Source organism: Rhododendron vialii, chromosome 12a, assembly GCF_030253575.1.
Source record: "Rhododendron vialii isolate Sample 1 chromosome 12a, ASM3025357v1".
NCBI lineage: Eukaryota > Viridiplantae > Streptophyta > Magnoliopsida > Ericales > Ericaceae > Rhododendron > Rhododendron vialii.
Genome location: NC_080568.1, coordinates 4267537 through 4291953, shown reverse-complemented (window position 1 = coordinate 4291953; position 24417 = coordinate 4267537). Strand labels below are relative to the sequence as shown.

The window sequence follows — 24417 nt, the reverse complement described above, 5'->3', positions numbered from 1 at the left end:
TACGAAAACACTCTTGAACTAAGTATTTTTAGTACAATGTACTTTATAACTCTAAATAAGCAAAAATGTTGCAAATTAGAGCTTTAAATAATCCAACTTCTTTTTTTCAAATAATCTAGAAAAGATAAACAAGCGATCATTTATACTAATTGATACCAAAAATCATTCATCAAATTTTCAGAAAATATGTTAAACCAATCAAATTATAAGTGTTACCAAACGAGAACTGTACGTTGTGTGTATGAAATGGGTGAAAAATAACTCTCCATATTTTATGTTGTATCCCTATGTTTATCATATTTGCAAATTTCACCTACGTTTAAATTAAGGAGTGCATATTACATTTACGCATATAGTGTGTTGTGAACGTCCTCTCTCGTCCACCGCCGGCGGTGGTGAGCTGTATTGTTTCCCTTTCCATCTCAGGTAATGATCCTCGCCGCTTAATCTCGTGAAACCCGTTTTTTATAAATTTCGCCTAACTATGCATTTACATGTAACGTTGAGACCGTCCAACGTTACGTTTTAGAATTTGTGAGACGGAATTTGAAACGAAAATATTCCAACGCAATATGGTAGGTAGGGATAACACCGATAAAAGATAAAATAGATTAAGGGGTAGCAACTATGGACAAATGTGGTAGTTAGGGAGAATGATATGGTTACAGTTTATGGTAAGAGGGGTAGATCAAAATTGACATTAGAGGCGATAATCGAAAAAGATCTAGGTTTTTTTTTTCTTCTTGAATATCACAGAACACGATGGCCTGGACAGAACCCAATGAAAATAACGGATCTGTGTAGCCGACACAAATTGGTACTTAAGGCTCTGTTTGGTTCGTTTTATTTTTAGGTAATTGATTTTCACACTTCCCTTTTTTTTTATAACCACACCTCCTTTTTGTCCTCTTGTGTTGTCGTGATGAGATTCGAACCGTCGGATGCACGATCCGACGGCTCGGAAGTGCGCAACACCGTGTGGGTGCTGCGCACACTACTGCACAACACTATCCCCAATTCTATTTTTATGCTTATCACTGTATATATTCAGTTATGTGGGTGGTATGTTTGCATTTATAATCTTGCAATGTCTGAAGTTTAGCCATATGTTGAAACTGAGAGTGATCTGGGCTCGTGACCACGTAAATGCGGTTTATCACATACTCCAGTCATTGGTCCTGACAACTGTCATATTTTTCCCCATTCCACATCATTGCACATGCCCATTTACTTTTATTTGTGTCTGTGTTCATATAGATACAGTACATGCTCTATGAGCATGTTTATTTGGACGGATATGAGCATGGAACATATCCCTGCCGAGCGGGTGCAGAGCGGCTGATTCGGCCATTTATCTCGGCACGGACAACTCGGATCGATTCTGAGCGCATATAAATTTGAATCATCCATTGCTCGGTTAAGATCCGAGTTGTCGATTGCCAAAATGAGCAGCCAATCTGGCCGCTTTGCACTGCTCTATTGGGAGATGCTTTGTCATTCCCGCCTGCATAGCTATGGACATCATATTCAGTGTTTGATTAGAATTGTTGATTCAATATCTATTGCAGACTTACGCGGGTAATTGCCAAGCCTAAGCCGTTGGTGGCTCCAAGAGAGAGGAAAGCCCTTCACGATACATAGGGCTCACTTGTTTGTGACTAACAATGAAGGTTCACCGGACTAATGGTGCTGGGTTAATACTAGAACTCCATTCTACTTTATATCCCACCTTTTTTGGAATATAAAACACACTGCAAATGTATTTGTGTTTTTATCATTTGAATGAAATTAGTTTGCCGATCAAAAAAGTTCACCCGGTATTTGTTGGACGGAGGACAGCACGTAGAAGGATTAGTTGGGGAAGTCTCAGATACAGTTGATACCGTGTTGATAAATTAGAAGGCTCCGTTACATCACCGGGATATTTCACAAATTTTTTGCACCTCTTGTGTAGCTACTTATACGGCATGGTAGGTTTCATCATGTAGCTGTAGTCTTCGAACAAGGTGATTTTTTTTCACGACTATTTGATTCAGCAACCCTGCCAAATGAATGGTTTGGATTATCAAGGTGACCTACAGTGGGCCAGCAGTGGTCTGAGCTTCACGGTGAAGTTGAGATCTCCAACTTTAGCTAATCCCGACTACGTACCTCCCACATTTTCACATGGGGGTGAATAAAATGGTGAAATGTACCCAAGGGGCCTTTCAACATATCAACAAACCAAAACAATTTCAAACAATTTGATGTCAACAAGTTCAATATTGTATGCATATATATCAGTCAATGTTAGCATGTATCCATCAGTGAAGAGCAAGAGGAATTTGTTCATCACTTGAGTTGAAAGTTTTGTAAATCTGCTATATAGGTATATCAACAGGAAGCCAAACGATTGTCACTAAGCATACACCAGTATCTTTAGTGTTGTTTTACAGGGGTTTGAGTAGATGTTTATCTTGCAGATGGGTGTAGGCACCCATTGGATGAGTCAGGGCTCTCTATGTCGAGAAAGCTCGTTAGTAGTGTTCTGCGTGCAGATTGTGCTTTTGGACTCCCTGGAGATAACTGTCATTTCCTTCCTCGATCTTGATTGCATCTTGTATGGCCGTTATTATTTCCTGCATCTTTGGGCGGGAATATCCATGTTTTTCGACACACTGGATTGCAACTTCAGCGACCCTCCATACGGACTCAATTTTGACACTTTCTGTGAGGGTAGGATCGATGATGCTAATTACATCCCCTTCAAGAATCAATGACCTTGCCTGCAAAACAAAAATGCTGACTACAATGGAGAAAATGCGCAAGTTGCATGCATTGATATTGATGAAGTTCACGCTTTGATGTCCTAACTCTGTTTGCTAAGGCTGGAAGCGCAAGTTGCACGCATTTTGCTCATTTCAAGGGAAATTGGCTTGCTATTGTATTTGAAATGGTTGAGATCTCCATGTAATGGAGCAACTACATTCATGACTCTTTTCTTTTCTTTGTTAAGTGACTTTCTGGCTTCGTATGTGACTATGAGGTATATCCGTTATTAGGATTATCCAAATTGTGTCTTCTTCATTGGCGTTTGTCTTTACTCGCAATTCAACCTTGTATAGATGAATCATAGATCACTAGATCAGGTCAAGGTGTATATAAGTCATCAGCGGCCAACCAGAATTTGACAGTTCAGGGACTCCAGGCTGCTGCATCTTTCAGGTGTTAGATGCTGTACTTTACTCAGGCTTCATCAAGCTTAGAAACTGTATCTTGTTTTAGATGTTTTAATACTTCCTTCAGACATTATATTTTTCTGCATGACATTGAGTTAGCCAGGAAAGATTGTTCTAACCTCGTAGATTCTTATCTTCGACAAATTTAAAAATATCTTTAGACAGCTGTGATTCTCTATCTGTAATAAAATCCCGTGCATCCTTTTTCTTGCCCTGTATTCCCATATAGTTAATTTCTTTGAGTAGGTTTAGTTACCTAAAGTTTGAACCTATAATGCAAATCTTATCGTCAAAATCAATAAAAACTACAAATGTGCATACCCAGTGAACTATGTTCCATTCAGGACCATAATTTTCAGTTGAGACGGGCTTTCTTCCAGAGATCAGTTCCAATAGGACAACTCCAAAACTGTAAACATCACTCTTTTCAGTCAATTGCTGGTTTGCATAGTACCTGTGGACGAAACTAAATTCGTAAAGCTTCATGGAGAAGTTAACATTTGATCTTTGGAATACACAAACCGGTATGCTTACTCGGGATCAAGGTATCCTACTGTTCCCCGTGCCACACTTGATATATGAGTTAGATCGTCTTCAGCTTGCCTTGACAGTCCAAAATCAGACACTTTTGCCCTCATATGAACGTCCAGAAGAATATTGCTTGTTTTCACGTCCCGGTGAATGATACTGGGGTTGCATCCAGTGTGCAAGTATTCAAGTCCTATATAAGCCCCAATTTCTGATTAGCAATTTGACTACAAAATTCAGTTATACATTACCGGCAAAGAAGTTCTGAATCAACCTTTGGCAGCATCTTCTGCAATGTGAAGACGAGCCAGCCAATCTAAGTGCTTGTGTTTGCCCGAATCTGTGGGTACATTAAAGATTTAGGTTTAGCTGTTTCTGCAGCAATTCGAAAGAGGAAAGGACAGAGTCATGAGTATAGTGGAAAACCATGTATGTGATCCCGCAAGGTTCCATGGTGCATGTATTCGTAGACCAGCATTCGCTGATTTGCTTCTTCACAGTATCCAATTAAAGGAACCAAGTTCCTGTGATGGATTCTTGACATGAGAGCAACCTGCGAGCATACTCTGTAACTACTGACTTGTTTAAACGTTTTGAAACTTGTTATGATGGTTTTTGCTTGTAATTTTTTGTTCGTAAATAAATTGTGTGGTGAAGAAGTTTATGCAGCAAATGATAAGGAGACTACCTCGGTCACAAATTGCTTTGTTCCATGGCTAGTTGAATCAGCCATGGTCTTAACTGCAACCTCTTTCCCATCTTTCATTCTTCCATAATAAACTGGCCCAAAACTTCCTTTCCCGATTTTCTTTGAAAAACTGTCCGTAGCTTCTTCTAGCTCATAGAGGGGAATAAAGATTGCGACCCCTTCATCCATTAAATGTCCACCTCGTACAATTGAGTAGGAACTTGAAGGCTTGTTTCTGATACGTAACGAATCATCTGGTAGATAATTTGGACAATACTCAATATGCAAATAACGGTGCACTTAATCTGGAAACTAATAGCTGGAAAATTGGTGGGGCACATGCCTTTGCCATCACTTCTCTGATGAGTCTTTTTTCGAAGGTAGCGCAGCAGTAGCAAGCTTCCAAACAGTAGGAAGGCAATAATCGCAAGTATTCCTATTGAAATTCCAAGTATCATCGTGTAATGGGCCTTACGCTTTCCCTTTTGACTTAGACCAGGATTGCCTTTATAGCTGCGGTAGAAAACAAGGTGCTAATCTATTACCTTTGTTGGTCGCTCACCCACGTATGCATATACTGCTTTAGTACTTTGCATCATTGTGGTTATTATCCCTGACTGCAAAGTGTAATTAGTTCTTCTTTCATATAATGCGTGATGAAGTGGAGTGTTTTCAGATATCTGCGTTTCATCATAGTTTCATATTCCATGGATCTTTTGTCATGCATTATGCTCAGAGAATGGTTTCCAATTTACTTCCAAATATTTCATGTCCTAGTATATCTTAGTTTGTAATAGAAATCTAAAAACTTATGTGCAGGAGATTCGTTATTTATGAGCTCTTGTGAATTTGCAGTTCTCTGAAATACTAACGTAAAGATCGTGACTTGGCAAGTCTTTGTGGCGTCGAAAGAAAGTCGTACTCCTACAAATTGAAGCCAAAAAATCCCCAATGGTATATGGTATTTTCGATGGTGACTAGTTTGCATTGATCAAAAGCACATTCAACAGTGTAGAAACATACTTGAAAGTTACATTTCCTGCTAACAATGCTGGAGGGATTTTGCCACTCAAGGAGTTGTTCTGTACGTACCTGTCAAGTGTCAACATATTGATTTACAATTACTGCATATTTTATGTAAATGAGGAAAAACATCCTCAAAACCTTCAACACCTAAAGTCTTACTCTTACCGAGAGAACAAAGAGAAGAGAAGAGGCTAAACTAATCTACTACGCAGAAATTAAGCTATTCAAAGCTACTTACAATTCTTGTAAGCTTGGTAATCTTCCAAAATAAGAAGATAGTGGACCACTCAGTTTGTTGTTTTCAAGATGCCTACATGTTCACCAACAGTATATGTAAATGAAATCCTCTCCCTCAAGCTGTTGGGGCTCTTAAAATTTAGGTAAAGAGCTTACACAATCTTTATATTGATCAGATGACTCATGTCAGGGATTGATCCTGTGAGGGAGTTTCCATCTAACCACCTAAGATAATGGAAACTTATAAACCAAATTGCGTGGCGAGATTGAAGATGGACAATAATGTTTTGTATAGTATAATGGCACTTACAGCTCTGTCAATGCATCCATGGTCTCAAGCCCCGATGGGATCTCCCCCTGCATATTCTTGCCTGACAGCATACTGGCCAAGCAGGTGAGTAGATTCATATAGGCTCAGAAAACACAAGATAAATGAGTGAGTAGGAAACAACTTGGCTACTATGTTAGAGATAGATATATCTTCTGTAAGTGCCATTTACAAGTTTTCTTGTAAGTGTTATTATTTCAGATGCCTGTGCGGGATTTCTGCTCTTGGAATTCACCACTGACTTTAAAATTTTGACATATGTATTCTGCAGTTAAGAAATCCAGTAATCTACCAGATATGTGGATGGATAGAAGGTGCAATTCTTGTTTTGAGTGGGTGGTGAGCTGTAGTCACATATGACTCTGTCTTGTACTGTAAATTCAAAGGAAACAAGAATTGTCGATGGTACTAAGTGTTGCGGAAACTAAGGACCAAACCAGAACACAAACACACACACAAACACAGAGACAAAGATTTACGTGGTTCCCCAAAATCGGGTACGTCCACGGGAGAGGGCCGACAAATTTCTATTTATAGAGGAAGAGGAGGATTACAAAATCACTCAAACTCACACTCACTCAGAGACTGATACAAATGCATACATATGCTGCTCTCAAACTCTCTCTGATTTTCAGATGCTCTATCATTCTCTTTTTGACAGAGCCTCCTAGGATGAGCTCGGCTCCCTCCCGAAGGAGGAGCCCTCACGTTGCTCTACTCTCTCTACACTACCTCACTCTCCTCTCTGGTCTCTCACTCAAGAGAGATACAAACCCCAAGCAGAGGACTCCAATTTATAGCCAAAACCTGGAGCCCTATTCATGAGCCACGAGAGGCTCATTTACTGCAATCCCATGCCTGGGATTTTCAAGATTTAGGCAAATCTTTTGAAGTCTACAAAGGCTGCCAAGGCTGCCATCTTTGACCAATGAGAGAATTGGAGCCACACTTCAGCAGCCCATGTGCTGATTTCAACAATCTCCACCTTGACGACAATTCTCCAAAAAGTCCGATGCTGCCCCCAAATACAATCCAAAAACAGAACAAACAGACTCTCTACAAACTCGAACAAACAAAGAGAGACAAGAGAGCAAACTATAGAAGCAAACAACAGTGCTCTCAAAACAGAACAAACAAACAGACTGACTGCAGATAACAGATGCTCTTAACAAATTCAAAATACCGGAACAAACCAACAGAAGAGCCAGATTTCCGAAGTCTTCGAGTAAACTTCAGAACAGATTCGGACAAGTCGCGCGACAACTCAAAAGTCCCGGCAACAGATTCATATACAAATTCAGATGCTTGACCCACATCAAGCCAAATGCTCAACCTCGATTGAGCCAGGCGCCCCAGAGGCGCATGCACCCCGAAGGTGCTTAACATTGAATCAGGTGGACTGAGCTTGAACCACCATCAAACTCACTCCCAATAACTTCAGCGGACAGATCTGCAGTAGATTCAAAAATCAAATTCCCCAATAACGGTGGCAGCTCCACCTTCAGCTTTACTCACACACACACAGTGCACACACTGCACTTTTCATACAACAAGGGGAAGTGATCCCCTGTGGTCACACCCACCCACTAAGGGTGTACCCCAACAATAATCACCCCCTACACCCGAGTGGGGTAATCGTTGAATTCGCAGCGTTGTCCGACTGCAATCCGCCACTCTAGCACCACAGCTATCCCCTGCTCACACCAGAGGCTCCACTCGCCAGATAATCTCACACATCACCTGCGAGGAGGCTAAAACAACCCAGCTAGATATCCGTGACTCATATCGGCAACACCGCCGATACATTGCACCCCCTCAACCGAGTGCTCCGCATCCAAACCCGGATGCTCCACATCCCAATCCCGAGATATCCGCAGCAAAGTCCATTTCTATCCGCGCTCCTCTGCTGCCTAAGCGCTCGCATCACCCCTGGATGCTGTAATCCACGTTCGTCAATCCCGTTCTGCCCCTCTAGTCAAGCGCCTGTGTCACTGCTAGCCATCAGAAGTTTCACCACCCCCACACCGGAAGTGTATCTACCAACTGACCGAGTGTCTCCTTGCAAGACCAGTTCTTCCGCGACTGAACCCCGAACGCACCGTGCCCAATCACAGAGCACAAAATCCGATTGAACCAGACTGCTTCCGATCACTGTCAATCATCTCCGCAAACCAATGCACTAGTGAGCGCCTGTGTCACTACCAACCCGAGTGTATCCTTGCTCACTAGCTCCGCGCATGTTTGCCTCGATCAACCTCCGATCTCTGCAAGTCTGCTCCGCTAAGCGCTCGCACCGGCCTAGGAGCCCCCAATCCGAAAACGGAGCCCGCGGTTGCGTCCGGAACGTCGAGATAGTCAAAATCGACTAATCATACGCGAAAAACGGAGTCCGAATGGCCCCGAAATCGCAAAAAACCAAAACTGGCAGTTTGACCATTGACCAGCCACTGTACCGCTGACTGGACTGCCATGTCAGCGTTGACCTGCTGACGTGTCACCAAAATGGGACATTCCTGCTGACGTGGCACCGCCACGTGGTCGCTGACGTGGCTGCTTACTGGGCCGCTGACTCGTCGCCTAGTCAGCGTTGACCGCCCATGTGGCGTTGACCGGCACACGCTCTCCACATACCAATTGTTGCGGAAACTAAGGACCAAACCAGAACACAAACACACACACAAACACAGAGACAAAGATTTACGTGGTTCCCCAAAATCGGGTACGTCCACGGGAGAGGGCCGACAAATTTCTATTTATAGAGGAAGAGGAGGATTACAAAATCACTCAAACTCACACTCACTCAGAGACTGATACAAATGCATACATATGCTGCTCTCAAACTCTCTCTGATTTTCAGATGCTCTATCATTCTCTTTTTGACAGAGCCTCCTAGGATGAGCTCGGCTCCCTCCCGAAGGAGGAGCCCTCACGTTGCTCTACTCTCTCTACACTACCTCACTCTCCTCTCTGGTCTCTCACTCAAGAGAGATACAAACCCCAAGCAGAGGACTCCAATTTATAGCCAAAACCTGGAGCCCTATTCATGAGCCACGAGAGGCTCATTTACTGCAATCCCATGCCTGGGATTTTCAAGATTTAGGCAAATCTTTTGAAGTCTACAAAGGCTGCCAAGGCTGCCATCTTTGACCAATGAGAGAATTGGAGCCACACTTCAGCAGCCCATGTGCTGATTTCAACACTAAGGACTTACATTTTTGTGATTCTTGGAGGTATGTTAGAGCTGCAAGTCACCCATTCCCAAGGAGCCGGCACACAGGGATCGCCTTCACTTGTTTGAACACTTTCAGCAGACATGGTGCGAAGGGCATTGAGAACATTAACTTCCATGTAAAAATAAAGAGAAATTAGCACATACTTGTAAAGCACATCTATCATCTTTCAAAATTTCTGACGCACTATGATCTACGGTACGTGGTCTTACCATCTTGTTCATATGTCTTTGAGCCTATCTGTACGTATTTGCTTATTTCAATTGCATTGAGCAGTGGTCCTCGATTAGAATCCGAGGTCCTCCTAAAGGAGAACGACAGAACAAAATCCAGTGTCACATTCATGTAGCTCGGTTCATAGAGAGTGTAGCTTCCATTTGCGTTCTCGGCAATATTCACCACAGCATTGCTATAGTCAGGCATATAAGGCTCCGCCATTTTGAAATTTCGTGTTTCATTCGCCCCCAAGCTTTCAATTTCAGCAAAATATGCAAAAGCTCGAGCATTGGCAGGGAAGTCCTCTAGATTCAACCTGTAGCTTAAAACCCCTTTTGTCCCTACAACAGCAGTTTGCATTACTTTCACAGGTGGATATTCTCTTGTATTGACGTTTATGTTCTTTGTTGTATTTATTCTCTCTGTGCCAGGGGCTACTCCTACCAGATAGTTTGGTCTTTTTTCAAGATCCGAGTTCCATATTCGGTCGTATGGATCGTCCGGGTACCTGGAAAAGGTCATGCTGTTAGTTTTTTGGTTTTGGTTTTTGCAACACCCTGTTTGGTTGCAGTTGTAGTATCAGTTTCCGTAACATTTTTCAGAAAATTCTTTCTGAAACAAAGTCATTTTTTTAGCTTATTCACTTTGAGCAGGATTTCGGTAATATTAGGCCCTTCGTTAGCATGTTTCTTAATTTCATCGAAATTCTCCGAAAACAATTTTTCAAAACTGTCAAACTAATCAAGTTTCCTGAGTTTTTCCGACTGTAAAGTCATGAACCGGATTCTAAAAACTGCAACCTCACAGAGCTTTAATATCAGCGTCAAGTGGTTTTGGTAGTACGTATTTTATTGGTTATATCCTAAATGGCACCCAAAAATCTGAGAAGAAAAGTGTCGTCGTGCTAATCCTCTGTGAACACTGAATAATGAGCTAGTTACCTTACAGCTTCCTTGGAAGCAGCCCCAAAATTCACTCTGGCTGCTACTTTCAAGTAGAAACCATCTTCAAAATCGGTAGCATACATTGAAAGATTCAAACTCCGGAGCTCAAGAGTGGAGATAAACGGAGAACCAGTAGTTGCACAGCACAAGCACACATCAATGGAATCCGAGGGTGCCCTTATGATCATTTCCTTCACATATACTCTTGAAGCATCTTGCACTGCCACCGTTGCCCACTTAGTTGCATCCAAGTAGAGCAGGAATTTGGGGTAAGTGTCTTCATTTGCAGAAGTACCATATAAAAAGGTCGCTCTGACGAGGTACCGCCTTCTCTCCTCGGTGCTTAGAGTGTAACAGTACTTCTTGTTGTCTACGGGGAAGTCCCGGCGTATTTTGTACTGTGGTTGCAAGTCTCCATTTGGGTTTTCTACTTGTAGTGGTTTTCCTTGGCTCATGATTCCGGTGTCCGAAACCCATTCCAATCTGGTGTGTTGGTCTGTGTAATTGCTTGTGCCTCCACAGTCTATACTGATGAACTCTGCATTTGTAGTGGGGATTTTGGTCAATTGCTTACACATAAACAGATTGTCATCATCTTTATAGGTATAATAAGTTCAGACATTTTCTTGTGCTTCAATAAACTGACTCTCTCTCTCTCTCTCTCTCTGTGTGTGTGGTCAATGAAAGAAGAAAATTTGGGGAGTTTTCAAGTTTCTTTTGCAGCATGGCATAATCAAGTGTCTGAGAACTTGTTTGAGCATTATGTTGAATGGAATTTGTTTTCTGAAAGATTTTTCAGTTTAATAATTGTAAGAAGAACACATACCTTTCACTTGGCACAGACTAGATGGAATCAAGCATAGAATTAGGAGAAGGGTATTGAAAATCAAACCCATTGAAGATCATGAAGAAGAGATAACAGTCTTTCTGGAACTTGACTGCGGTCTTAACATTTCAGTGGTTGTGATTGACAGAGCGAAAAACTCTTCATTTTGTCCGAAAGTATGTGTTTGAAAAGTCTTTCTGGAACTTGACTGCGGTCTTAACACTTCAGTGGTTGTGATTTTCAGAGTGAAAAACTCTTCATTTTGTCCGAAAGTATGTGTTTGAAAAGTATGTGTTAACGGACTTTTTGTTTTTTGTGGGATCATGAGGAGTATTACCGGGAAGATACCACACGACACCGTATCTATCTTAGAGATGCTACGTACAAATGCCTCCAAGCCCAGTGTAAATTCTCCTCTGGAGTGATTATGAGCCCGGCAATGGCCACCGACGGTGGCTACACCAATCTAAAATGACTACGGTGCTCTACTTGGGATGGATGATCCGAGGCATTTAATAATTTTTTTTAAAAAAAATGAGTGACTTTGTAAAAAATCAGCTCAATCCGATATGTGTAGGTGCTCGATCTAATCTTCCCATTATTTATTGAGATAATTGGATCTTGAAATATGAATGGAAAAAATGAAAGATCAAGTACCTACACATGTCAAATAAAATTGATATTTCTCACACCCACTCGATTTTTTTAAATTATTGAATGGCATGGATCATCCATGTGGGACCCAGAGTGGACCCGTGCGGTGATCGGTGCAGCTACCGTCGATGGCTTTAGCATCTCAGTAATTGATTGCTCTAAAATTATGATTTATGAGAATATAAAATAAAATAAAATAATAACGACACTGCATCGGTTTGAGGCCATTTTAACATAACCTCAAATATTAAGCATTGAATTAAATTCGTCTCATTCATTTTTTATGCAAATTATAAATGGGTAAGGTAATGTGCCAAAGTTTGCCAATTGTTAAAGTTGATGCCAAAATTAGCACAAGAATGAGATTTGCCAAAATTTTGATGATGAGTTTGGAACAAGGTTGGAGAGGGTTTTGCGTGTGCTAAATTATGGCATAGACATAGGATTTGACACATGGATGGACTTGCTCCTAAATGTAAATTTATTTACTCATGCTATTTGGTGGCTAAGAGCATCCCCCAGTGGGCTCCTAATTTAACTCCTAGATGAGACTCTTAGTATTTAGCAAGCCTTTTCTTTTCATTTTGGTCTTCAATGTGCTACTGCTTCCCACATAAGTTCCCCATGACTCGTAAGCATGGTTCCCAACTCATTTGCTAAATTTAGGTATTGCTCTAGTTAGCTCAATGTGGGATCCCAAGTTTTTAATTATGGGAGTTCCAAAATAGACGACATTTGCTAAAAGAAATAAATTTGCCCTTGCAATTAAATCTCAACAGTCATCCCAATCAAGATTGAATGTTTACTCTCTTTTTTCCATACTACTATTTTACCCAAAGTTTTCCGAATCTCAAGTGTCAATTACTGAGCTTAATTTCCCTCTCAATTGAATTAGAAATGATCTTTCTAGTTTCAACTCAGTCTCAGTTTTGTCTCCTAATATCAATTGCAACGCTTTTCATCTTAAAGTTTGGTCAACGTATCTATTAGATTCAGTAGATAATGTCTACTTCCCAAATTGACGGAAAAGTGCCTAATTAAGGAGTTGAATTGAGAGACATAGTTAAGGAGTTGAAATTGAGAGACGTGGGAAAAGGCCCTGAAATGTCAAAACTGACTGCAAGGTTAAGCATTGTACTAATGGCTACTGGGGGGACAAAACTGAGATTGTGTTGAAACTAAAGGGGCCATTTCTAAAATTTCCCTCTCAATTGAACTACGTCTTTTGCATTCCCCCGCCCCTTCTGTGAGCCCAATTTTCAAAATCTCTCTCTCTCTCTCTCTCTCTCTCTCTCTCTCTCTCTCTCTCTCTCACACACACACACACACACCGTTTCCGATGTCGCGTTTGCTCTGGAAATCTCCCAACTTCATCACCAACGTACGATCGAGGTAACAGTCGCCTGCCGCCACCTCCTAAACCCTCCTCCGTCGACACGCAATTATGGCCTTCACCCATTCTTCCCAACCAGGTTCTCCTTATACTTGTACATCTTGTATGTAAAATTCTGCTACACCTGCTTATAGCGCTCTTAGATACTATTGAAACAGTATGTGTATTTTCTAGGTCTGTTGCTCTCTCTTTTTAGCTCTTGATAGGACTTAGGAGTATGGTTTTTTCCCCGGGCTTGGGATATCTGAATGGATTATTTTACGTGGTCGTAGGATTTGCAGTATCAAATGAAAAGAGGAATGGAGGTTTAGGCAGCGGCAGTCGCAGCGAGAAGGTAACCGCCTGCGTTGTTATTTGTTGCTTTTGGTTAATAGTTTTGTGTTTTTGGAAGCTGAATGTTTATGTGTCATCCTTAATAGTGTATATGCTTTTTGACCAAAGTTTTTTTTTTTTGGAATACAGAAAAAACTTTGGCTGTGATTCTTTTCTGTTATTCGGTTTTCCCTTTCTGATCTGATGTCCTGGTCTGTGAGCTTTGTTGACAGTTATACGATCAAGTTACGAATGGGATCAATTGTGAGAGCACCTTACAATAAACCCTAATTGCTTTGGAATCGGATACAGAGGTTTTGACATAGATTTGGGCATAGATGTGTTCGGAGCCGTTGAATAAGTGTGACTTCCACACATACATAGTGAGGGGCTCTTGTCCAGTGCATCATACGGTTCCGGACATATTTGTGTTCGAATATCTATGTCTGACTTTTTGTAGCTCAAGACAACCTTACTTTGGGAGAGACTGAGAGTGTACTTTGTAACTCTGTCTGTTGAATAAGGTGGATGCAACTGCATTTCTTACTTGAGGCTTACTTTAGACATTAGGAGGAAATCAAATGCTTGAAATATTCTGTCGAAGTAATTTCCTACGAGCTAAAGCTAATTTTTGTACAGGCTCAGAAACAGTGGTCGTTGCAAGACTTCGAGATCGGAAAACCCCTCGGCAAAGGCAAATTCGGCCGCGTATACCTCGCTCGTGAACTCAAGGTAAAACCCTAAATCACATAATTGTGAATGTGCCTGAGCACAAGCGCGCGAAAGCATCTTTTACAAACATTCCAAACTGTTCAAATTCGCGAGACCAAGGTTTCAAAGTGCATGAACGAGGATTGAGAGCGGAAGCGGAGAGCATTGTCAGGGGTTAGGTGACGAAGAGTAAACCACGTTACATATACATACATATGTGCCTTTATATAGAGAGAAACTAAACTGATTCACTAAGATTGCGTGTACGGTGCATGTGAGTTTGTTCATTTTTTTGGATAACTCAGCTATCCGGAGTGGCACCTTGACTAATCTGGGGCCGGGTTTGTTCGATTTTGTGACCTGGTAATTTTGGAAATTTTGGTTGCAGAGCAAGTTCATAGTGGCGTTGAAGGTGATATTCAAGGAGCAGATAGAGAAGTACAAGCTGCACCACCAGCTGAAGAGAGAGATGGAGATCCAGACGAATCTTCGACACCCTAACGTGCTCAGGTTGTACGGATGGTTCCACGACGATGACCGGATTTACTTGATCTTGGAGTATGCACATGGCGGCGAGCTCTATCGCCAGCTCCGAAAGACCGGCCATCTTGGCGAGAGACAGGCCGCTACAGTAATCTCTCCCTCTTACTATGAATACTCATGCCTTTAATTTGTTTATACATTGGTTTATTTCGAATTGTGGTAGGGTTTCAGCTATGCTGAAGGTGACATTGTTTGGTTTGTGAAGTCTTCGGGGGCGTGGTTTGCCAATTCGGTTACTGCAATGGGGGCAGTGCTCAAGGCACGCCCTCTAAACCTAAATAGGGCTATTAGTGTATTACAGTAGTTAGTGATGTAAATCCTAGGATATATAGTTTGCTTTATGCAGCTGATATAACTGGTACACTCTTCGTTATTTGGTATATAATGGAACCTGGTGTTTCCCAATTGGAGAATCAAGTAAAACTAGTAGAAGTTATGGATGTACCCAATTACCTAATGGGGAACCATGTAAAATCTCTGAGTTGTGCTTTTCTGTTTGCGTTCTCTCTATGTGATTGTGTGTGTTGGTTCAGGTAGATTCCATACCAGAAATTTGGGAGTACTTTTTGGTTATGTTTTGGTGGTTTTCCTTTGATACGTTTGTTTTTGGGTTTCAATATCAGAATCAGAATAGCTTGGTTTTTTGTTTTGATCTGTCTATTCGTAAAATCACAAGCATTGAAATGGGCCTTTTCTGTATAGAAAGGGAATCTTTGTAGCAATAGGAGGAGAACTGATGTGGATTATTCAAGAAACAAATGCTTATAAAAGAAGTGAAACTTCTAAGAAATGATTTCACGGGATTCAGCCGATTGTCTTTAGCAGGGATGTAATTAAGATACACAATCTGGGTTGTCAAAGGATTTCCTGCAATTATTTCTACTATGGAGTGTGTCAATGATCCACTTTTGTTTCTTATTGAACAAAATTTGTGATATTGTTATGCTGTTGATTATGGATTTCAACTTTAAATTCGTTTGTGTTTCAGAATCTTAACTTTTATGTAATTCTATTGGAATTTTGTAGTACATTGCAAGCCTTACTCAAGCGTTGGCGTATTGTCACGAGAAGGATGTGATTCACCGGGATATCAAGCCAGAGAATTTGTTGCTTGATCACGAGGTACTGTTCAAAACCTAAGCGACTGCACATTTTTTCAAATGGGAATTTACTGATTTAGTTCATTCAAGGAAAATGATATAATCTGAATTGATAGATATCCCGCTGGCTTTTAAACAAACAGTAGAGCTCAAGTTTTTCTCTTTAGTATCTGTTTTTCGAAGTAATCTGCCTTTTTATGTTTGCACAAAATCCTCATTAATCTTTATCTTAGTATCGACACTTAGTTGACAACGTGGCTTATCATTCCGACCTTTTTGCACATTCAAGGAGAAATGAGAACTACAACTAATGTCTTTCGATAGTTTCCTGAGCCCAATATAGGCAAGCTTAATCCGTAGAAAACTGTCCTGTGTATTTTCAGTTTTCAGATAGCTTATTCGTGCTGACTGGATGTTCTTTTTTAGCTACTTGTTTGTATATCTATATTGTCTAAACCAACTCTGAATCCAGAGAAATTGTTCCATAGATCAGATGAAATGGCTTTGCTACCTTGATTGGCTTTGTGTACATCAGTCCTGCATGATCACCAAGTTGCAAGGGATGTTCTTCAGTTCTTCTAAAGTTTTTATCTTACGCATATGCCATGAGAACTGTCTCAGCATATTGTAATGTATGATATTTGGCTAATGACTAATGAGGCACGGAACTAGTTAAACCAACATTTTCCGCAAGCCACTTATCCTTATAAAAGAGAAAAGAAGTAAATCCTTCAATCAGCTTGGCAAGACAACAATCTTTTATGATCCAACATTTTGGCAAAATCCACTTTATCCCCTTGTGGATTTTCTGTAATTGGGGTAGGGAGTTCCCCATAGTGGTTTGGGTAAATTCATCAACTTGGGTTAAGTGATTAGAACCTTGAAGTGTTGTGTCATTGTGTGGCATGTAGTAATCCGGAGCAACATTGATATTCTATTTAAGTGCCTTCTGTAATGGCTGTAGGGTCGTCTGAAGATTGCAGACTTTGGGTGGTCTGTTCAATCCAGAAGCAAGAGACACACCATGTGTGGAACTCTGGACTATCTAGCACCAGAAATGGTGGAAAACAAAGCCCATGACTATGCAGTTGATAATTGGACTTTGGGCATCCTGTGTTATGAGTTCTTATTTGGCGTCCCTCCATTTGAGGCTGAGAGCCAAACTGATACATTCAGAAGGTAGAGGATGCACTTCTAGTTTTTTTCCACTTGTTTTGATGTCTTAAGACTCTTAAAATTTTGAAAATTAGGTGAACATATGAACGAATCAACTTTGAATTGAATGCAGGATTATGAAGGTTGACCTCAGATTCCCTTCCACCCCTCATGTTTCGTCAGAAGCTAAAAATCTCATTATCCGGGTAAGCGTGTTTATCAGCACCACTTGTTGTAATGTGAGTTTAAAAGACTTGTTGCAGGCAAGGATTCAGATGTTTATAAAGTGTTTCCTGAATTTTGCGTAGCTTCTTGTGAAGGACTCGTCCAAAAGGCTATCGCTTCAGAAGATCATGGAGCACCCTTGGATAATAAAAAATGCTGATCCATCGGGTACCTGCTCTAAATTCAATCCTTAGTTGTCCTTTGAACCTTGGATGACTGAGGAATTAGCTTAGTCTATTGTTGTTTGTTTAACGTAGTAGGGCAGCAAAAGTGTGACTACTTACTAGAGTTCAGCTTCTAGCCTCTAATTCTGAGCACTCCAAATGTAAGCAGAATGTAACATGAGGTTATTGACAGATGAGGGGAGAAGGGTCGTGTTTGTCAACTGGCACACACTCTACAGAACTTCCTTTTAGAACTGAAAATATTTGGAAACAACTGGATTCCATTTGCTATGTATCTATCAATATCCGATAAACCATTATGTTTCTTTCATGATCTTCAAGTGGTAAATTTTTGTTAGCTTTGGCCTTAATCTTTTGGCGCATAAGAGAAGGTTGAGACTTGAGAGAGCACTAGTGACAGAAGAGAATTCGATGAAGATGCTGATTGCTGAAGATTTTTCATTTTTGGTAATTAGAGTATTACTTTAAGTATCTTAATCAACTGAAACTATAGGTTTATTATATCAATACTGGGCCTATATTTGGTAAAATGAAATCTCACATGAAAAAAAAGGGGGGAAAGGGAGGGGAATAAGAAAAAGGGGGAAGTTTTCATACGCTGTCGGTTATGGGTGTTGTAGAGACTCTAATATTTCTACTACTGTCAAGTCTTGTTTTCCTTCTCACTGGAAGTGTGTCCAAAACTACTCTGTGGGTCCAGTTGCTTGGATTTTCCTTGGTTGGGATCCCTCTGTATTTGGTTGCTCTGTCATACATTCTTCTGACCAGCTGATTGTGTCTGCATTTCTTCCTACGGATGGTTCTGCCTCTTTTGTTTTATCTGTTGTGTATGGGCATAATAAGGATGTTGATAGAAGACAGCTTTGGTAATAAACCATGGGTTCAAATGGGTGATTTCAACACTGTTAGATCAGGTTCAGAGAGAATTGTGGGGTTTGATTCTAATGTAGCTGCTGACTTTAATCAATGTTTGGCTGATATTATGCATGATGATTTACCTGCCAAGGGTTTTTGGTTCACTTGGACCAATAAGCGAGGAGGTTTGGGGGATAATAAGAGTAGGATTGATAGAGTTATCTCCAATAATCAGTGGTTGGTGTCTTTTCCTGCCTGTGAAGCTTCTTTTCTTGCTCCTGGTATGTCTGATCATTGCCCCATGGTTTTAACTGTGTTGCCTTGTCTTCATAGAAAAGGGTCTTTCAAATTTTTTAAGTTTTGGCTTCAGAACCCTGGTTTTAAAGATGTTTTGGTTCAATCTTGGAATGAGCCTGTGCTTGGTAGACCTATGTTTGTGCTCTCTACTAAGTTGAGAAGATTAAAAGGTGCTCCTAGAAAGTTTAATCTTCATTTCTATTCTAACATCAGTAAAAGAGTTTGTGAGACCAAGGAAGAATTAGACAGAGCTCAAGATCTGTATTTTAAAACCCCTTTTGATTCTGTTCTTTGCCATACTGAAAAAGAGTTGTTGGGCAAGTATGTGGAGTTAAGATTGGCTGAGGAATCGTTTTTGAAGCAGAAAGCTAGGGTTAACTAGCTTGCTCTGGGTGACCAGAATTCTAGGTACTTTCATCGGAAGATGTGCTCCCATAGGGCAAGGAACACTATCATTAGTCTTACAAATTCTGTTGGTACATTGATTGATGGTCCTGAAGCTGTTAAGCAGGAGATTTTGGGTTACTACATTGGCTTGTTGGGTACTCCTTTTGTAGGAAAATTTGACCCCTATTCCTGCTCTTTCCCAAGCTATCCATCTAACTGTTCCACTTCACCTTAGGGATATGCTTATTGCCCCTGTTACTGAATCTGAAATTAAGGCTGCTCTCATGTCCATTAATGGGGATAAGGCTCCTGTGCCTGATGGGTTCAATTCTATGTTTTTCCAGAAAAGTTGGGATGTGGTAACTGGTAGGTAGTGATTTTGTTGCTGTAGTTGCCTCTTTCTTTGATTCTGGGATGCATCTTAAAGAATGGAATGCCACTGCTATCTCCTTGATTCCAAAGGTCAGGGCCCCATCCTCTATCAGAGATTATAGACCTATATCTTGTTGCAATGTCAAGTACTAAAATCCTGGCTAATAGAATGCAGAATGTTTTGCCTTTTGTTATTGATCAAGCTTAGTCTGCTTTTATCAAAGGTAGATCAATTATTGATAATGTCCTTTTGATGCAAGAATTAGTTAGAGGTTCTAATTGTGATCATGGGGTTCCTAGATGTGCAATTAAAATTGATCTTATGAAGGCCTACGACTCTGTTGACTGGGAGTTCCTTTTTGATACTTTAATTTACATGGAATTCCCTAGTTTGTTTGTGCACTGGATTAAGCAATGTGTTTCCTCAGCTAAATACTCAGTGGTCATTAATGGGAGTATGGAGGGATACTTTCCTGGTCAGCGAGGGTTAAGACAAGGTGACCCTATCTCACCTTACCTCTTCCTGGTTGTTATGGAAGCCTTTGCATCTATTCTCAAATATAGAATCCAACATGGCAGTTTTTCTTATCATCCCAAGTGTAGTGCTCTGAATTTGTGCCACCTTGCTTTTGCTGATGATTTATTCATTCCAACTAGTGTGGATCAGGTTTCTTGATCTTATTAATGGTGTTGTCTGATTTCCATTCTTTTTCTGGGCTGCAACCTAATATCCAGAAAAGAGCTGTTTTCTATGGGGTTGTTGATGAGCATCTTAAACTTCAGATGAGGGCATTCCTTCCTTTCCCTGAAGGCCACTTTCCAATTAAATACTTGGGGGTTCCTTTGATCTCTTCTAAACTCAAAGCTGCAGATTGTGCTATTTTAAAGGAGAAAATTCTTCATCGAATTCTGAGTTGAGATTCTAAGACCTTATCTTATGGTGGCAGGGCCTTATTCAGTCAGTCTTGTTTAGTATTCAAGTCTACTGGAGCTCTATTTTTATCATCCCTAGTAAGGTGATTAAGGAGATTGAAAGTACCCTTATGGCTTTTCTTTGGTCTGGTATTGAACTTAAGCATTCAGGGGCTAAAGTGAAGTGGGATCAGATTTGTTGTCCTAAGGAGGAAGGGGGTTTGGGATTCAGAAGAATTAAGGAATGGAATAGGGCTTCTATGCTCCGACACCTGTGGGCATTGTGCAAGAAGGCTCACACTTTGTCGGTAAAATGGATTCACACATATTTTATTAAAGAGAATTGTATTTGGACCATCCTAGTGATTCTTCGTGGACCATGAGGAAGATCCTTGGTTTAAGGAAATTGTGCCAACCTCTTATTAGATATCATGTCGGTAATGGGGCAAATACCTCCCTTTGGCTAGATAACTGGCACACTCTGGGACCTTTGTATGCTAAATTTGGTGAGAGGGTTGTGACTAATTTGGGCAGAGCTTTATGGGCTAAAGTGGCTACTATCATTGACCAAGGAGATTGGTGCTGGCCCAGATTGAGAAATCAGTCCATTCAAGCAATTATGGCTCATACTCCTCCCAGTTTGAGACCAAATCTTAATGTTGAAGACTCTGTTAGTTGGATACCTACCCAAGCGGCATCTTCACTGTTAGGTCAGCTTGGAAGGCCATTAGGAAGAGGTATCCTATTCAGCCTTGGCACAAGATTATATGGACTGGTAATGCAGTGCCTAGATGGTCCTTTATTCTTTGGTTGGCTGTCCTTCAAAGATTGAGCACAAAGGATAGGTTGAATAGTTGGGGTTTGCACTTGGATGGAACTTGTTCTCTCTGTAATTCGGCTGCTGAAACTCATCAACATTTATACTTTGAATGCTCATTTTCAACTGTTGTGTGGCAGCATTTGGTTAATAAGAACATGGTTTTGGATACGCCTAGCAACTTGGTGGAGGTCCTTGATTGGTATGGTGTGCAGGTGAAGGGTAAAAGCTTGAGGTGTATGAGTCTTACGTGTTCTTTGGCTGCTGCTATTTATGGGCTTTGGAGAGAGAGGAATTTGTCGAATTTTCCAGGGAAAGCTATGGGGCATGATCAGGTGATGAAAGGCATTGCAGATGGTGTTAGAGATTTCCTTAGCACAAGGAGAAACGTAAAGCAATCTCTGAAGAATCAAGACCTATGCAGGCAATGGGGCTTACCTAATAGGATTTTCTTCCCTGTATAGTTTTCTTTTGTTAGATACTGGCTGTTTTTGTGGTTGTATTTGTTGGTTGTTGTATGGGATTCCATCCCTAGACAATGATTTTTGTGGTTGAGCTTAATCAGATTCGCACTTATCAAAAAATAAATAAATCTGTGGTAGAGGCCATGACATTGCCTTCAATTGCTGGTACAGACATTGCCTTCAATTGCTGGTACAGAATAAATCCTCACTTTCGGTCTCAGGTTCCTTCTTTGAGTTTCACAGTCTAGTTTTGATACATCCGGGGTTGCAATCCTCCACCTCCTCCCAATTGGTGCCTTGATTCTGCTGTACCAAATCATATAACCCACCTTATGTCTTAACAAGTTAATGCAAGTGGTGATCGCTCCCTATAACGCTATGTTGATTTCCACGTTTTCTTTTTATTTTTTCTTCGATTGGTATCCATCAATGATTTGATATTTTGCGCTAAATTAACATGTTTTTGTACTTTAAGTACCTAGTAGGCCAGGACCATCAGATCCCCTCCTGGTTTTGGTCCTTTTGGAATGTCCCAGAAATTGTAATCTTAGTTCGACAACCCAAGTTTCATGGTTATTTATTTATTTATTTTTTATATTCCAAATGTTGGTCCTTGCTATATTGACTGTTCTATCTCCCATTCGGTGTACTTTTCTCTGTACTCTTCAACTTAGAGTTTGCATCGTAAAATCTAGTTCCCTTAAATAAGTTAAGACTTCCAAAGGTAAACCAAAGAATTGGGACCGTTGACCTATTTCTTTTGTTTATGCTTGTTTTGGCCAGCATTTACTTGCAATAAAGTGTATCAAAGTCTAACCTTGTCATACACATGAAGATCTACGCTGATCGGCCTATCTCTCTTGTGCACTGAGCATGTGAGAATGCGCATAAACAGCTAGGAGACAACTTTAAACGCAAGGCAGCTATTGCCTTATCTGATTCCGAAAGAAAAATGTTCCTGTGTCTGATCCCTTTTCCTTATGGACTATGAATGTTCTAGGGGTTTTTCGTTTATACATAATCTTATGTATGGCTTGTTCAGCTTATGAGGATCATGTTGGGTGTCCTAGATGGATTCATATATTTATTTCAATTTTTCTATTTCAATGATTCTATTTATTTATCTATTGTTTTGAGTTCACTGACTTGTCAGTCTCATCATCGAGTTTTTCTTATAGTTTTTTTGGATCCTGGTTAGATGACTGCAGTAGCATTTCTAAATGGGAGAGCTGGTCGCGAAAACTATAAACTGGTTTGCTGTTTTAAGAAAAAGAAGACAAGCGGTGAACCTTCTGTTTGGCATCCGGTCTATGTTCTTTACAATTCAACGGGGTACGTTAGTCGGCAGTGGTATAAGATAATCCATGACCCAATCTTCTGTAAGGAACAACTCCTTTGTTCCAGTACTGGCTTGTTAATGCAAGATCACTACTCTCCACATACTGCTCAATTTGCAGAGATTGGGAAAACTAGTGCTTCAATTACAGATAAATTTTACGTTTCCTAACCCGGTTTTGTCTACCTGCAATGGTCTAGTACTGTTTTGCAGTCCACCTAATCCTACAACAATGCATGTAGCTAATCCTCTCACGAAGCAAACGGTAGCTATTCCTCCATTTGAATACCATCCAAACTACTCTTGGATGTCATTTGCTTGACCTTATTCGAAGATGGAGTATAAAGTGCTGCGCTTCTATTGGTTCCATGGGGGCAAATACAATTGCGTGATGTTAACTCTGGGAAAAGATCGTGCATGGAAACCGATTAACCGTCAAAAGTTGTCTGATAGAGGTTGGAGAATGATCAAATTAGGTCCACTCTGTAGATAAATTTCTTTTCTGGGCTGGCTGTCACATAAAGTCTGTTGTTGCTTTGGTTGTTGAAACTGAAATATTTTACGAGTTTCCTAGCCAAGCAGAGTTAAGAGTAGTCATGCTTCTGCCTATTACGTTAATAGGGGAAGAACACTAAAGTTGCTTGGTGATGACTCATTGTAGAAGTTTGGTGGGTATTTTGGTCTTGTCCGATCCCATGAATGTCGAGTGGAGGATGATCTACAAAATTGACTTTGGTGGTATTGATGGGCAAGGATCATGCCTCATTCCGACTCCTTGGATGCGTGAAGCTTTACGGATGAATGAAAAATCGACCACTGCTTGAACAAAAATTAGTAGCTTACATTCTCCATTGGTTTAGTAGCAGAACTCTGGAATTTCGCGATCGATCTGGGCTGGGTCTTTGAGTAAATGACTTACATGAAATTAATTTAATTTACGTTTCATTTTTTTGAATATTATTCTCTCTCCTAGAAACTTATCAACTACATTTAATTACTGCCTCTGAGAATAGGAACCGAAATATCTTGATTTGCACCTCACAGTTGGGCCAATTCATGTTGTCCATTCAGTTGTTCTTAGCAGGTGTTCTGCTACCCTTCAACCACGGATATTTCTAGATGGGAGTCGTGTTTGAATCGGTATCGATACGCCTCTTATAGGAAATTAAATTGTGGCGCTTCTTGCATAGCATAAAGGAAAAAAAATAAGAAAGTATCGAGAAAGTAAAATTTTAGGAGTAAAGAAAGGTATAGGTTATATTTCTAATATCTCACCAATTAGTTCTTAGAGATGACATAAAGTGGGCTAAAAATAGTAACAAACGCATAAAATCAGACCAAACCGATGCAAGACACAAAACACGGCCGACTCCCAAGCCCCTGGTTTATATGCCGAGAGCCAAACATCAACCAAAAGACAAACCACCAAGGCTGAACAAGAACCCGCAACACTCTCGC

At 40.6% G+C, this 24417-nt stretch overlaps 1 protein-coding gene, 1 long non-coding RNA gene and 1 pseudogene across 5 annotated transcripts; 2 read left to right on the top strand and 1 right to left on the bottom strand.

Annotated features, from left to right (window-relative positions):
* The first annotated feature begins 331 nt into the window (after nucleotides 1–331).
* Nucleotides 332–6432, top strand: LOC131311949 (uncharacterized). The gene is made up of 4 exons (XR_009195666.1): nucleotides 332–426; nucleotides 1569–1686; nucleotides 5290–5388; nucleotides 6297–6432. It is a non-coding gene; the product is annotated as an uncharacterized LOC131311949 (long non-coding RNA).
* On the bottom strand, nucleotides 2324–11428 carry LOC131311947 (probable LRR receptor-like serine/threonine-protein kinase At1g67720; annotated as a pseudogene).
* A 1713-nt stretch (nucleotides 11429–13141) lies between these two features.
* Nucleotides 13142–21751, top strand: LOC131311946 (serine/threonine-protein kinase Aurora-3-like). Of its 4 annotated transcripts, XM_058339610.1 has the most exons (9): nucleotides 13215–13367; nucleotides 13561–13622; nucleotides 14240–14332; nucleotides 14700–14942; nucleotides 15881–15976; nucleotides 16919–17133; nucleotides 17243–17315; nucleotides 17418–17502; nucleotides 21375–21515. In XM_058339610.1, the coding sequence occupies exons 1-9, from the start codon at nucleotides 13340–13342 to the stop codon at nucleotides 21383–21385; spliced, it is 906 nt and encodes a 301-aa protein (XP_058195593.1). In that variant the 5' UTR covers nucleotides 13215–13339; the 3' UTR covers nucleotides 21386–21515. The 4 variants fall into 4 exon arrangements, with proteins under 4 accessions (XP_058195592.1, XP_058195590.1, XP_058195591.1 ...); XM_058339609.1 differs by lacking the exon at nucleotides 21375–21515 and having other exon boundaries at nucleotides 13142–13367; nucleotides 17418–17878; XM_058339607.1 differs by lacking the exon at nucleotides 17418–17502 and having other exon boundaries at nucleotides 13150–13367; nucleotides 21375–21751.
* Nucleotides 21752–24417: the final 2666 nt, after the last annotated feature.

Bases quoted from the DNA above. Each gene is read 5' to 3' on its own strand.
- LOC131311946 (XM_058339607.1), top strand. From the start codon at position 13,340: ATGGCCTTCACCCATTCTTCCCAACCAG. The intron at 14,943-15,880 runs GTAATCTCTCCC...GGAATTTTGTAG, and splicing joins GCGAGAGACAGGCCGCTACA to TACATTGCAAGCCTTACTCA. The intron at 17,134-17,242 runs GTAGAGGATGCA...AATTGAATGCAG, and splicing joins CAAACTGATACATTCAGAAG to GATTATGAAGGTTGACCTCA.